Below are 16,384 nucleotides of genomic sequence, written 5' to 3' on the forward strand. Positions count from 1 at the left end.
TTAAAAAGGCTGTTTAAATTGTGTAAAATGGAAGTACCAACGTCATGTTATTCTTTGCAGTAAAATTAGGAAAATAAATGTACAATGTTACTTGAAAAAAAGTAGTAGCTACACTCATTACTAACAAACACCACGAAAAGTGATCCATTGTAATCTTTACCTGCAAAACATTCACTCCAAAAGTAACCCATTAATGCAATTACTATCTCTTACTTCTGAAATCTCATTCTCCCAACAAATGAGAAATTCAGAATATGGTACTGCATTGCATTTAATGAGATTATTTGCCATTAAATACAATGGGGATCGGAACCAAGATACTTCACACTGACTGTAAGTAGTCATTCCATCTCCTGTTATTTAAATCAAAGTGCAGTTAATTGTCAGCTGAATCAGGAACCTTTGTTTAATCGGGCTTTCCATGTACTGTATAGTCCATTGTTTCAAACAGCACAGCATAGAATATTTATTGAGTATTAATGAGAGATCGCATAAAGAGCAATGTAAAGTGCAAGGTGAAGCTCTTCCCTACATTTCCAAAGGTCACAGATCAGAGCTGAAATTAAAGTAGTTTGGTCCGTTTGATTATAACAGGTCAGTTCATAGCCACAAAATTGGAAATCCACTTTCCAAAACACAGCTACTGAAATGTTCACATCTGCAGAATACCAAGATTTTCAAAACTTGCTAGAAAGGCGCAGGCAGAACTTGTGATCACTTGCACAGAGACTGAGGAAAGCAGAGCCGTGTACTTTCTGACTGCAGGAGTTCAATTAAGAATACAAAATGTTTGGCTGCATTTGTTCTTGTGCTATTTCTATAACGAAAGCAACAACTTGCATTTATATAGTGCCTTTTACATACTTTTGTACGTTTTGTTAAATGCTATGTGTTGTTATAAATAATGGGCTGTTCTTGCCCAGGCACATCAAAACATAATCAGAGTGACTCCCGATAAAGTCCTGCTCAGGTCTGCAAATGAGACCCGGCCCGAGCCCGACGGAACCCCATCTGACCCCGAGCCCGACCCGGGTCCTTCCATATTTTCCCACACCCGACCCTCAATTAACTTACCTTCCGGACGTCATCAGTGTGTGTGAACATTTACCAGATTGCCCGTATGAATACACGCGCTGATGTCACCACGCAATGGCGTCTTCACCCCTCAATAACCACGATCGCCGCCTCCATTCCCCCTAACAGTACCTTGCTCCAATCACTGCTTTCAATTTCCCGCTCCCGACTACTCACCGTTTGCTCCCCGCCTTGGCCACTTCCCCTCCCTCCCCACTTGGCCACTCGCTCCCTGCCTCGCCATTCTCGCTCCCGCCCTCACAGCTTCTCCCCTCGCCCCCGGCCACACTCTCCTCCCCCACCTCGGCCCATTGCCGCCTTCCTCCCCCTCCCACCCCCTCCCACCTCAGCCACTCGCTCCTCGCCTCACCATTTCCCCTCTCGCCTTCAGCCACTCAATCCACCCCTCGCTGCTTTCCCCCACCCCCGGCAGCTTCCCCACACCCCGCCACTTCTCTTGTCTGCTTGCTCCCCACCTCGCCATTTACCCCCCCACCCCCCTTTGGCCACTCCATCCCGCCCCTGCCTCACCCCCGCTACTTCTCCGAGTAGGGAGTGAGCCATCGAGGGGTAACGGGGCAATGCTGGAGGGGTGGAGGTGGGGAGCCAGCAGCTGAGGGGAAGGGAGGGAGGCGGGGAGTGAGCAGAAGTGCATGGGAGGGAGCAGCGAATAGAAGCGCGATGGCAGGAGGGAGTGGGGTACTGTTGGGGGCGGGATGGAGGTGGTGATTGCAGCCATTGAGGGGGTTTGGGTCTAATTCATTTTTGTGTTAAATTAAGCAGCGCCATATTTATTACTGGCAGCTGCCAGAGATGTCGCAGACAATGAGGTTTCAGTCGATGAGGCTGCATTTGTGCATGTGCCAGTACTGCGCCACCTAGTGGATACGTTGTCAGAAAACAGAACCAAACATAATATAGAGCACCTGCAGCTTTAAAAGGTCTCCCTCTATAAAATGTTTTAACCAGGCTATCTGCTCACCACATTTGCTGAATTTCCATAATCGATTCCAATGGTGGACATGGCTCGAACGATAGCCAGGATAGACTGAAGAATGTTACCATTGATGATGGATATAAAGGCTAAACATTCTTCCTTTGTATAGCCATCTTGATGGATGATTCTGCAAGAAAAGCCAACGTACTTTGTGAATTATTTAATAATGATCACTGTGGTTGTTTTATACTTCACATTTTGTACTCACCATCCCTGATTTCTGATCTAATGAGCTCTGATTGGTCAGCAGGTTCTGCCTCTGGACATTCTCATCAACTTTATTAAAATAACTCCACGGTCAATAGGCAACAAGGAATGTAGCAATGATGGAAATGATCCTGCCCTTGGCGTGAGGACCCTCCACTGGAACAGTGTGTTGGTTTGGCAGTCTGCAGCCTTGCTTTTTTTTCTTCTAGGCTTTTAAGAACATAAGAAATAGGAGCAGGCTTAGAGCCTGCTCTTCTATTCAATGATATCATGGGTAACCTTCAAGCTCATCTCCACTTTCCTGCCCTATCCCCATATCTCTTGACTTCCTTAGTGCCCAAAATGCTACCAATCACAGTATTGAATATAATCATCCTGGAGCCGTGGCCCGGTTTGTGAGCGATGCCTGCTTTTAGCTCAATGTGTTTCAAACCAGCTCAAAAGATTGCAGAAAGTCAATTTGTGCTGAATGCCATGTCCACTTAAAACTTCATGACCTTTTGCACCGGTTGTTTAGTTTAGAGATACAGCACTGAAACAGGCCCTTCGGCCCACCGAGTCTGTGCTGACCATCAACCACCCATTTATACTAATCCTACACTAATTCCATATTCCTACCACATCCCCACCTGTCCCTATATTTCCCTACCACCTACCTATACTAGGGGCAATTGCTAATGGCCAATTTACCTATCAACCTGCAAGTCTTTGGCATGTGGGAGGAAACCGGAGCACCCGGAGGGAACCCACACAGACACAGGGAGAACTTGCAAACTCCAAACAGGCAGTACCCAGAATTGAACCCAGGTCGCTGGAGCTGTGAGGCTGCGGTGCTAACCACTGCGCCATTGTGTTGATATCAGACGAACTGCACCGAAAAATACCAACACACCAAGCCGAAACACCAGACCAATGTTTCTCAATCTTTATTGGATAACTACTGCGAATTTTATTCTTCGTGTTAACAAACAGCGCTGTAGTCTTTACAAGTAAGTTAAGTCTGACTGGACACTGGTGGCAGACTCCTCACTGTTGGAACAATAAACTATTAACGGAGAAATTAGGGTTTTCTATATTAACCACAGCTGTATTATTTTGAACAAGTTATTTCTTTTGTAAAGTTACCCTTAAAACTATCTCAGTTAAGGCAGGACTGGGTGCCTACTCAAAGATAGCTGATACAGGAGATGAACAAGATATGCAAATCAGCATAGTCTAAAATTTAACATTTCAAATTAGTTTAACAACGCAGGCCACTATTTATTAGGAACCAAACCACCCCCTATTCATGAAAGGAGCTTTTCCATAACTTGTTTTAACCCTAAAGAAATTATTAAATGTACTTTCATCCTACCACCACCATGTGTATATATATATATGTATTCGGAAATGTCTTGTGCTGTAAAGGTTTCTATTTAAAGAGATTTTTCATGTATAACGTTTTTAAGCAAAAGGTAGGGCAGTTTCATTTTCTCATTACTTAGTAGTTAAATCTTTGTGAGACCGGAGCCCGATGGGACTGTCTGTAAGTGTGATTTGGTAATCTGAATTTTTTGCATGTGGAAGAAATGTGCAATTCCAGTTTGATCTGAAAATGCAGTTATGCACAAGTGTGTTAGTAGTGTACCAAAACAAGAAATGCTGGAGTCACTCAGCAGGTCTGGCAGCATCTGTGGAAAGAGAAGCAGAGTTAACGTTTCGGGTCAGTGACCCTTCTTCGGAACCTGTGTTAGTAGTGTAGATGGGAATGCAGTGCCTGCAGCAAGTGGCAATAAACTGACACATGCATATTTGCCACTGAAGTGGCTGAAAGTTATTTTAGCATTGGAATGCAGTTTTACATGAAAATAGGTTTTCATCAATGAAATGGTTAAACTTTTGCGTCATCTTTAACAAAAAAAAAGGAAAATGCAGAAAAATTAAACTTACTTCATTTGTTTGACAATGGTGCTTTTTCCTGATTCACCGGCACCTGAAACATTGAAAAGCAACAGTTACCACAAAAAGAGGATGTGCAGGCTTCTGTGGCATTGGTGTATGGGCTCCACATAGGGTATAAGAGCATAAAGAGAAGTCAGAGATGGGGAACTGGTTGGTGCAGTGGGTTTGGCACTGGCCTTTCTCCTCTGAGGCACGGCATTCAAGCAGCCCTGAAGAATGTGAAGTCTACTCTGTGTTTGCAATGACATCTTTATCTGACTGTGACAAAGGTAAACTTTCCCTCCTACATCGAGCTATGCCGTATCTGACCCATGAATTACTTGATGTTGACCCTGGGTGCTTGGATAGGGGAAAGTTCTGATTGCTATCACCACCATTTTATTTTTTGCCTTTCCAGGAGATTGCTTGGCTGCACAGGCAAGGTGGGGGAGGGAGGTGTGACTGTGTAGGGGACAAGAGGGTGATGATGTACAGAGGTTACACCATGCAAGGATGGGATGGGCTCAATGAGACAGTTGTTCTTCTTTTATGCGTGCACATTATGACTCCAGGAACTGACTCCTGGTAAGTTTCAAAAGTTGAATAATGAGATCTGGATTGGTTTGAGGGGCTTATCAGGTCTGATCACAACAGCAACATTTGTTGCCCAAAAGGAGAAATAGATAACTGTTACAACCTCAGTGAGACCGTTAACGTTAAAACTTGAGATATGAACTCCCCAGACCAATTTGATGAATTGCATAAGATTTCACGTTTTAAGACTTTTACTGTAGCAACTAAATTCAAAATTTCACCATTAATGAAATAATACTTTGTAAGTAGCTGATACCCCAAATTACAGAGAAAGGTATTTTCTTTACTTATTAAAACACTTGAAAACCTCACACCACACTTGTACATTACACAGTCCTCCTTGATGGTGAAATCTTTGCAGCTAAAAGTCTCAAACCCCTCCCAATTGTAATGGGTTGGATCTCTCAGACCTTTCTCAAAGGCAATAGGTTGGCTTTTGTAGTCCTGTTGTCGGGAACAGCGGCAGGCATAAAAAATGGTGTTTAGCGCCAATGGGCTGCGATCTTGAGCCCAGCGGCTCATTATCATGTGCAGGGTGGCCACTCCCCTCCAATCATGAGGTGGGCGTGGCCTCGGCAACACTGTGAACGGCGTCAACTGTTTCAGCGCAGGTGCTGGCGCCGTTTTTAAAGGGCTGCCAGCCCTGCAAAGAAACTGCAGAGTTGCCGCTGTCGCCCCGGGCACCTACACAACCAATGCAGAGTTCACCCCTTCCCCACCTGGGTGGCATCAGCTCTCCCTGGACGGGAAGGTGAAGGCACTTGAGTGCTGCCCGCCGCGCTGAAGATCTGGAACTGCAGGTAAGATCGCTGTGGGTTAGATTTTAATAAACGCAAACAGCTAATTTAAATATGCAAAGTCGGGTCCCGTCGCAGAGCGGCGGAGGGCCCACCAGAGCTTCCCTGCCACCGGGAAGATTGGGCCCGGAAATCCTGGCGTCGGGTTCCGTGGCAGGCCGCTGCGCTCCGAGCTTCTGGCCCCCACCTCCCCCCCCCTCCCCCCCCCACCCCCCCCCCGCCACAGAGCCTGACGTTGGGAGGAGAACAAAATCCAGCCCAATGTCTTCTTTGTTCACATCTTCCGAGCATTTTCCATCTAGACATCGGTGAATAAGGTGATCTGTGCCGATCCTGTTGGTCTTTTACTTCTCTGCAAATGTCAACTTTCCAAACAGGTTCAAGTCTTTGCAGCCTTTTGCTGTATCAGTACAGTGTCAGTGAAAGATATGGTAGGAAAAGTTTTGCTGGTGTTTGAACGCACAGGGTTTTCTGTGTGTTTATATCTGCACTCTACTTAAAAGAAAGATGTTTACAGACTCTTCTATTATTCCAGAAGCAAGTGTATATCATCACCTGCTAATGATCAGTAAGTGCTCTCAGTGGACACATGCACTGAAATATATTTTAGTGAACAGAAATAATAAAAAGGAGCAGATGCTGTGAGTGAAATAGCAGAAAGGTTCTTTGTGCATTAACTGTGGTTTAAATAGCAGTTCAGAAGGTGTAAATGGGCTGAGCTATGAGGTAAGGTTATAGTAATACAAATGCCTTGGGCACATCAGTGAGACCCTCCATAAACTTGAGCTCATCCAAAACTCTGCTGCCTGTATCCTAACTCAGACCAAGTCCCGTTCATTCATCACCCATGAGCTTGCTGACCTACATTGGCTCCTGGTCTGGCAACACCTCAATTTTAAAATTCCCATCCTTTTTATCAAATTACCCTATGGCTTCGCCCCTCCCTATCTCTGTAATTTTCTCCAGCCCTACACCCTCCATGATCTCTGCTCTCCTCCAATTCGGGCATTGTACACATCACTTCAGCATTGGTGGCCGTGCCTTCAACTGTCTAGGCTCTAACCTCGGCAATTCCTCCCTAAATTTCTCCACCTCTCTATATCTCTCTCCTCCTTTAAGATGCTCCTTAAAACTTACCTCATTGTCTGTCTTAATAGCTCCTATGGCTCAGTGTTAAAATTCTATTTGATAGCAGTTGCTTTACTATTGAAGGCACTAAATAAATGCAAGTTGTCATTGTTGTTGAGATATAAAAATGTTAGATGCTATAGAGAGAAAGATATCGAGCCTTTCACAACCTTAGGACATCATCGACTGTAGAGCATTTAGAGAAGAATTTTTTGAAGTGTAATTACTGTTGTAGAAATGCAGCAGCCAAGTTGTGAACAGCAAGGTCTCAGCAATGAAAAAAATTGTTGTGTGATTGCCTTTAAGAGTAATGTACCTTTAAGACCTTAATATGCTAATGAGCCAAGTACCGGAACATTGTCGTGTGACTACATGCCAGTCTCACTGTGCTACTGTAATACTAAGAGGCAAGTCCTGTAATAGTTAGCTCTGTACTGTATATAGTTGTTAGCTGTTTAATAAACCTGTTTGAGATCTTCAATCAAACTGAACTCCATGCATCTCATTTATGTTGCATCAAACAACATGAAAAAAGCTTCTCATTGCATAAATGCTAGATTATCTGTGCTAATGTTGTTGGCATCGACAAAATAAAGCCAGAAAATGATTTAAAAGTAAACTCGGCAAGGAGGAGCAAAGGACACAAGTTTGAATTAGTGACAAACAAATCTAAATCAGTTATGAAGAGTGACTTTACTCAAAGAGTGATAAATATTTGGGTTATCTGAGCCACTACTCTGAGTAGAGGTTCTAAAACAGTTCACAGAAATTAGCAAACCACCTTCCAGCGTTTTGCTTGTTTAAAGCGTGTTAAAGACCAATCATGGAGGATTAGAGGACAGAGGTGCTGGGGGGCAGGGAAGATGATGAAAAGTGATAAGTAAACATCAATTCAAATGTGGCATTATTCAGTTTCATGGAAGGGAAGGTGCCAAAGAGCAACTGGGGTTTCCTGGGAGTCTGGTTATAAATATTCTAAAGCGTAACAATTATACAAAAGTGACACTTGTGAGGAAACAAATATTTTCTTTGTCTCATGCTCTCAGAAGTATAGCTAATTTGGCCACATTAACCATTGTCCCATTTGCAGATTAGACAGGAAAAATAATAATGTGGCATTTCTTCTGCCCTTTAGGGTCATGTTGCTCGTTTGAAAGAATGCTAAAATGCTTTAGGTTCTGTGCTTTCCAACCCATATATCATCTGTGTGGCCATCCATTTCTTCGCAGAATAATGCAGATGAAAGCATTTCTGTGATGGAGAACTGGATGGAACAGTGGGTTAGATATGGGCCTTGCATGCCAGGGACTTGAGTTAAAATCCAACCCGGACAAGTAAGATGAAAGTGTCCTCTATCTGCCGCCTGCAAGTGTCGTTTGTCAAATGAGTTTGGACAGTCTCAATCCATGGGTCTACAGTACAAAAACATTCCTAATTCTCTCCTCCAGGAGGGAATACTCTCCTGTTACATTGTTGTGGTTGAGTAAATGGAGCTTTGTCTGTGCTAGAGCTATAGCTAAACTGAAAATGATTAACACTGAAACTGTCTGACTGCAATGGGAAGACTTCCAGTCCAAAACTGTAATATCTCTCACTGTTACGAGCAAACTTCTGTAAAACTGTTATGCTGCGTAACATATTGTGAAAATACCTGTTAAATATGTGCCTGTTATTTCCCATTCAATTGTAAAAGTAGTACTGGAGCAGGCACAGTTAAAATTCCCGCAATATCGTGGCTAGCATAAGCCCTCCATTTAAAATTTAACAGCTGAATCCTGGCTAACAACAGTGCCAAATTTCCACTCCTGTTTTGAGTTTGGCAGGTTTGCGGGACAGCTAGTGAATGCGAAATTGAAATAGCCTGTCCAACAAAAACATGCAGCCTCCCCACTTTAAAAATAAATGTTTAGGCCCTGCCTCTCCCCTCCCTTTACTGCATCTATTACCAAATGATGGGCAGCTGAACTTCTGTCAGGGCTCTGCCTGTGATGATCCATGACTAACCACTGGGTGACAGGAGAGAGCAGAATTTGCTGGTTTCCCTACCAATTGTCCCTCCTTCCTTGCGGTAAGAAAAGAATATTTGGGGACAGGAATGTGTGTGTCCACTAATTGCAACAAAATGGTTAAAATGGTGAAATTCCTCTGTTTGCTGTTAATAAAATGGCTAATATTTTCCACAAAAAGGCACACCTACACATCTCACTAGTAACTTTGATTTCCCTAAATAATCAACATTAAACAATTTCATTCAGGGGCAAAATAAACTTAGTCCAGTGTTTGCATATAATTTCACCAAACTGAGCACTGAATGTGAAATACTGAGGCATTTTGTTTTAATTTACAAGTGCCTGATCTTTTTGGAAAAATCTACAGTTTAAAGTATGGCCCTGTACAAAAACCCCTCTCTGCATATTTTACATGTCTCATCGTTAACTAGCTGCTGTCATGGGGGTGGGCAGATGATTGGATGGATATGAGGGGGGCTGCTATCTGGAAACACAGCACAAAGGTAGGCCTTTTCTAGTTACAGCAACAACTGCTTGTATTTGTATAGTAATTTTTACATAATAAAACTTCCCAAGGCGCTTCACAGGAGCATTATAAAGCAAAATTTGACACCGAGCCACCTAACGAGATATTAGGGCAGATGACCAAAAGCTTGGCTGAAGACGTAGGTTTTAAAGACCGTCTTAAAGGAGGAAGAAGAGGTAGCGAGGCGGAGAGGCTTAGTGACGGAATTACAGAGTTTAGGATCTTGGCAGCAGAAAGTGTGGCCACCTGGTTGAGCGATTAAAATTGGGGATGCTCAAGGAGCCAGAATTGGAGGAGTGCAGATATCTCAGAGGGTTGTGAGGCTGGAGGAGAGTACAGAGATAGGGAGGAGAGTACAGAGATAGGGAGCAGTGAGGCCATGGATGGAGTGAAAACAAGGACGAGAGAAAACTTTAGTTTTCAGTTGTAAAGTGGAGTGACAGATTACCTAATGATTATTGAACTACATCATGATTATCAGGGCTCCAATCTTCAGGTTCTTTGATAAGGGCTGCCTTAAATATGCTGTATTTCTATAAATATTTGAATGAGAGTTCTGTGCTTTTATGTAAGTAAATAAATACTTTCTGGATGTTGTGCACCAGTGGCTGTTTTGTCATTTTGCGATTCTGCCTCGACCATACCCTCTGATATCTCAAGTTCACTTGGAACTCCTGAAATGTTTGTTCCTTTGGACAGTTTTTCATTGTGTGTTGCATGGAATTACACGGAACGTAAAGCATAGAAATAGGCCATTCAGTCCATACTTTTCCACACAAACCTCCTCCCACCCCCAATAATGAGTATTGCATTACTTATTTGTTCTCCTATTTATCCCATCCTTACAACACTGCTATCTGGGGCATGTCCGCACCTGAATAACTAGATTGGTAAATAATGGTGTTGCATATTGTGTGGGATCTGATGATAAAATTACAGCCTTTTTGTACATGATTATTCTGCTTGATCAGCAATGCTGCACGATGCAGAAATGTTTGTAAACTCTGCTGTGCATGTTTGTTTTGTATCCATGCTTTAATTTAAAATTCCTGCCCTTCAAGTTTGTTGAATCTCTTTGGCGTTGAGGGAATTTGCTCTTTCGGGGCAAGGCAAAGGGTTTTACTACTCCTTGTATCCATCATCTTAACCTATGATGTGACAAATTTTGATACATGTAGATTGTGTTTGGGTTCCTTTTACCGTTTTAACTCTTCACCAGTGCACGTATAATGAGCCAACCAACCTCCTCCTGTCCGGAAATTTCCATGATTTTATAATCTATGTCAATTTTAAACAAGAAATTATTCTTATGCCATGAAATGACCTGGCGATAGTAATTTCTTAGCCTGGTTGTTAGTGTTGCTTTAATATTTTTGTGGAGACTTTAATCCATTTGAAATAAATGTACTAAAATAAGAGGAATGTCATCCAAATATATAGTGTCCATCCCTTAATACCAATCGTAATTTCTCAGCTTTAATTACCCGTGATCTCTAGCTATCTAATTATGGCATCTTGTTGGGATCGTGAACTATCTAGTTACAGTTATGCATGTTTCCATTGGAAGTTAGACTGGAGTGATAGTGATCGAGTGGCGAATACAAATGCATCTCAGTTGCTGGGCAAGTGGTCAGGGGACAGTCCAAACCCTGGTGGTCTACTTGCAGATATACTGCTGGTGAGCTGATTAACTGCAGGAGGGATTCTGTTTCTGATTCTTGGTGGTCCCGGTCAGGAAGTGTCTGCTTTCTTTCACAAGGTAATTGTGGGAGAAGTGGATTTGACTACAAACTGAGCACGCAAATCCTCTTGCTTGGGCTTATGTAGATTCTGCCGTATTTGCTGATTAAATGTTTACTCCGATTCTGAGCTGGCAGGTTAAGCTCTTCGTTCCGAGCAGTAATCTTCTTAGTGAATAAAATGCTAATCTGGCAAAGTCGTGATGCCACCACCGGTTCTTCCATTACCGCTCCACTCTAAATTCCCTTGGCTGTCACTTGCTGCCTCCTGCAAAATAGGCTTCAGCTGAGATCAACCTTAATAAAGTGGGACAGTTGTGCATTCCTAACAGGGCACGATGACTTCCGAGGCCACTGAAAGCGAGCTTGTATTGACATGCTGACAATACCATTATCTCATTGGCTTCCCAAGATATCGGGGATGTTTTCTCCCCGTTTCACACAAAGCAAATAACTCCTGAATTGTGTACAGTCTTTTGTTGCCTTTATCTTTTAGTGCTGTGCCAAGGCACGGATTATTTAAATGAAAAATAATTTAAAATAAATGATTTTCACCCTTCAGGGGCTTCTTGTACTATTGCTGTTTTTTTTTAGAAGCTGCTGAGAATGTCATATCCCATACATTGCCCAGCTCTTTTGTTTAGTTCTACGAGAACTCAACACAACCTCGAGTGGGCTTATGAAGTCCTACTTTCAATGCAGGCCCTGTGAAAATAAATTTGACATTCATTGTTTGTTCTAAAAACTTTAATTCCCAGCTTTTGCCACCCCTGTCATGACATTGATAAACCTATGGTGGGATATTCAAAATGGCTGCTGAATGATTGCTTTTACCATAACACCCACTGTGATAGAGTTCCATTGGGATTAGAGTCATAGAGTTATTTACGGCTTAGATGGAGGCCATTTGGCCCATTGAGAGAATAATGTATAGTCACTAGATTACCTAATGAGCTCACCCCCCCCTGGGGACAGAAGTTCAAATCCCACCACAGCTGCTGGTGAATTTTAAACTCAATTAATTAATAAATTCAGTAAATTTAAAAAAAAAAATCTGCGATTGAAAGCTAGTCTCAGTAATGGTGCCATGAAACTATCATCGATTGTCATAAAAAAGCCATCGGTTCACTAATATCTTTTAGGGAAGGAAATCTGCCATCCTTTCCTGTTCTGGCCTACATGTGACTCCAGACCCACAGCAATGTGGTTGACTCTTAACTGCCCTCTGAAATGCCTTAGCAAGCCACTCAATTGTCAAGGGAAATTAGGGATCAGCAAAACCTGCCGGCGATGCCCACATCCCATGAAAGAATAAATAAATAAAGGTTTTGGATGCCCCATTAATGGGTACGGTGGTTATCAAAATACAGCAATTCAACTATTGCTGTTAACTGCCAGATACAGATAGAATTGAGTGGTTATATTTGTTTCTTGTTCTAGTTTTGGTGTTTATAGTTGTAGAGAAGTGAGGGCAAGACCAATAAGACTGAGCTGAAGGAAGAGAACCAGCGGGTGGTATTAAAGACCAAGGTGATTAGGATTGCTGACTGCTGGTGTATTGGGGGTGGCAGAGAAGGTTCAGGTGATGCCCTCTTTGATGAGCTGCTCTTTGGGAGCTCTGGCAGTTAGGGGCACTGGTGGGCAATGTTGCCCAGGTGGTGATAAGGGCTGGCCTCTCTCATGATGGCAAAGCTATGGAGCATGCAGCAGATGATCACAAACCTAGTTACCCACTCAGGGCTGTACTGCACAGCTCGTCCTTAACAGTCCTGGCAACAGAGCATTGCTTGAGCATGCTGACTGTCTGCCTGATGATAATTTTGGGGGCAGCATGACACTTATTGTAGGCCAGTCCTGGGGCTGTGCCAGGTTCCTAACAGAAGCCATGAATCTGATGGAGATAGCCCTTGTCATCCAGTGGCCCACAACCAGATGGCTTTGTTGAAACAAAAGTGGCAAAGAGGACTGACACAGGATAAATGAATTGTGATTGCTGCAGGGAAACCAAGCACTGATCTACATGATGTGCAGTGTATGTTCGCAAACAAGCTGGACATTGAGGGAGCAGAATCACTTTCTATTGGCAAATATGCCAGGTTGGAGATGGGGGGCACATAAGGCACTGCGGGTGCAGTCGATGGCACCTTACACCCTGGGGAAGCCTGCAATGCAGGAAAAGCCTATTGCTGTTTTGTCCTGCTTCACTCTGTCCAGCGTGAAAGAGATGTAGCTGTTCCTTCTGGCACAGGGAGCCTTGATAATCTCCCTGGTACAGTGGTGGACTGCAAATTGTTAGGTGTCACATGCTGCAACCTGGTAATGTAAAAATCAAGAGTCATGGTCACCATGATAGTCACAGACAGTGCTGCCACTGTCCTGGTGTGAGGCTTGAGTTGTGATAGCACATGCCATAGCTCAGTGGCAGCCTCCTTTTTAGAAGCCAAGGGGCCTAGACATTGCTTCTCAGATGTTCAGGTGAGAGAAGAGCTCCCTGAACACCCAATGTGGGTATGGCCTTCTGCGTAGTACCCTCTTCTCCATCTTCTGCCAGCTTCTTCTGCTCTCATCCATCTTCTTGGCTACTCTCCCTCATCCTACATTTCAATAAAGAGTGCAGGAGGGCATGCCAGGAGCAGCACCAGGCACAACTAAAAATGAGGTGCCACATGGTGAAACTACAACACAGGACTACTTGAATGCTTAACAGCGGAAGCAGCATGTGATAGACAGGGCTAAGCAATCCAGCAACCAACAGATCAGATCTAAGCTCTGCAGTCCAGTCGTGAATGGTGGTGAACAATTAAACAACTACCAGGAAGAGGAGGCTCCACAAACATCCCCATCCTCAATGATGGGGGAGCCCAGCAAATCAGTGCAAAAGACAAGGCAGAAGCATTTGCAACAATCTTCAGCCAGAAGTGCTGAATGGATGATCCATCTCAGCCTCCTCTTGAGATCCCCAGCATCACAGATGCCAGTCTTCAGCCAATTTGATTCACTCCACATGATATCAAGAAACAGTTGAAGGCACTGGATGCTGCAAAGGCTATGGGCCCTACAACATCCCGGTAGTAGGGCTGAAGACTTACGCTCCAGAACTAGCCGCGCTGATAGCCAAGCTGTTCCAGTACAGCTACAACACTGATATCTATCCGACAGTGTGGAAAATTGTCCAGATATGTTCTCTCCACAAAAAGCAGGGCAAATCTAATCTGGCAAATACTGCCCCATCAGTCTACTCTCAATCATCAGCAAAGTGATGGAAGGTGTCATTGACAATGCTATAAGGCACCACTTAAACAGAAATAACCTGCTCACCGAAGCTTACTTTGGGTTCCGCCAGGGCCACTCAGCTCCAGACCTCATTACAGCCTTGGTCCAAACATGGACAAAAGAGCTGAATTCAGAGATGAGAGTGACTGCCCTCGACTTCAAGGCAGCATTTGACCGAGTGTGGCATCAAGAAGCCCTAGCCAAATTGAAGTCAATGGGAATCAGGGGGAAAACTCTTCAATGGTTGGAGTCGTACCTAGCACAAAGGAAGATGGTTGTGGTTGTTGGAGGCCAAACATAGTCCCAGGACATCTCTGCAGGAGTTGCTCAAGGTAGTGTCCTAGGCCCAACCATCTTCAGCTGCTTCATCAATGACCTTCCCTCCATCATAAGGTCAGCAGTGGGGATATTCTATTGTACAATGTTCAGTACCATTCACAACTCCTCAGATACTGAAGCAGTCCCTGTCCACATGCAGCAAGACCTGGACAACATTCAGGCTTGGGCTGATAAATGACAAGTAACATTCACATCACACAAGTGTCGGGCAATGACCATCTCCAACAAGATAGAATCTAACCATCCACCCTTGACATTCAACAGCATTGCCATCACTGAATCCCCCACTATTAACATCCTGGGGGTTACCATTAACCAGAAATTTAACGGGACCATCCATATAAATACCATGCCCATAGGAACAGGTCAGAGGCTGGGAACTGCCGCGAGTAACTCACCTCCTGACTCCCCAAAGCCTGTCCACCATCTACAAGACACAATTCAGGAGTGTGATGGAATACTCTCCACTTGTCTGGATGGGTGCAGCTCCAACAACACTCAAGAAGCTCAACACCATCCAGGACAAAGCAGTCCACTTGATCGGTACCCCATTCAACACCTTAAACATTCATTCCCTCTACCACCGACGCACAGTGATAGCAGTGTGTACCATCTAAAAGATGCAGTGCAGCAACTCGCCAAGCCTCCTTTGAAAGCACCTTCCAAACCCGCGACCTCTACCACCTAGAAGGACAAGGGCAGCAAATGAATGGGAACACCACCACCTGCAAGTTTCTGTCCAAGTCAAATACCATCCTGACTTGGAAATGTGTCACCATTCCTTCACTGTCGCTGGGTCAAAAACCTGGAACTCGCTTCTTAACAGCACTGTGGGTGTACCCACAACAGATGGACTGCAGCGGTTCAAGCAGGCGGCTCACCACCACCTTCTCAAGGGAAATTAGGGATGGACAACAAATGGTGGCCTTGCCAGCAACACTCACATCCCATGAAAGAATAAAAATAAAGTCCAATGGCAACCATACCAGACCACCCATGACTGCAATAAATCTGTTTTGAAGGCAACCAAAACCTGTGCACCAACACAAAAACTTCTATTTATTTGGCGCCAATGAATTTCTGGGCCATAGTCTTTCAGATGAGCCATTAATGGTAAATTGGCCATTGTAAATTGTCCCTAGTGTAGGTAGGTGGTAGGGAATATGGGATTACTGCAGGGTTAGTATAAATGGGTGGTTGTTGGTCGGCACAGACCCGGTGGGCCGAAGGGCCTGTTTCAGTGCTGTATCTCTAAATAAATAAATAATGAGGCCTCCCTGCCCCACTCCCCATACCCAGCACTCTCTAGTGTATGTAAAAGATCCCATAGAACTATTTGAAGAACAGCAGAAGGGTTTGCCTGCCTAATATTTATCCATCAACAAATATTACTAAAACAGATAATCTGGTTATTTATCTCATTGTTATCTATGGTACCTTGCTGTGCACAAATTGGCTGCTGGCACTTCCCTAGGTTACCCTTAGCTTAGTCCCCTTGGCTTCGCAAAAGGAGTGGTTACAATTCAAAAATCCTTAATCAGCGGCAAAGTGCTTTGGATCATCCTGAGATTGTGAAAGGTACTATACAAATGCATGTTCTTATTCACTCTGTCAAGTCTTTTTTTTTTGCTCCGTGTGACCTTCCTGATCTAATCCCACAATCCTCCTTGCTCCTCATGATCATTTAATAATTGTCTTTTTCAATCACCTTTGGTTACCTTTTAAAATAATTTACAGACTTGTGGCAGGGAATTTCACACTCGAACCACCATCTCATTAAT

General features: G+C 43.8%; 1 protein-coding gene across 2 annotated transcripts in view; it reads right to left on the reverse strand.

Annotated features, from left to right (window-relative positions):
• The window catches only part of LOC137383955 (guanine nucleotide-binding protein G(t) subunit alpha-2), a 35,882-nt gene that overhangs the window by 11,541 nt on the left and 7,957 nt on the right, over positions 1-16,384 (reverse strand). The window contains exons 2-3 of one of the 2 annotated variants that reach the window (XM_068057395.1): positions 4,208-4,250; positions 2,060-2,198 (exon numbers count right to left, since the gene is read on the reverse strand). In XM_068057395.1, coding sequence (XP_067913496.1) covers positions 2,060-2,198; positions 4,208-4,250 — 182 coding nt within the window. Of the gene's footprint in view, positions 1-2,056; positions 2,199-4,207; positions 4,251-16,384 lie in introns of both variants that reach the window. The other variant, XM_068057394.1, reaches the window with a different exon arrangement.

The sequence above is a fragment of the Heterodontus francisci genome, chromosome 25 (assembly GCF_036365525.1).
Source record: "Heterodontus francisci isolate sHetFra1 chromosome 25, sHetFra1.hap1, whole genome shotgun sequence".
NCBI lineage: Eukaryota > Metazoa > Chordata > Chondrichthyes > Heterodontiformes > Heterodontidae > Heterodontus > Heterodontus francisci.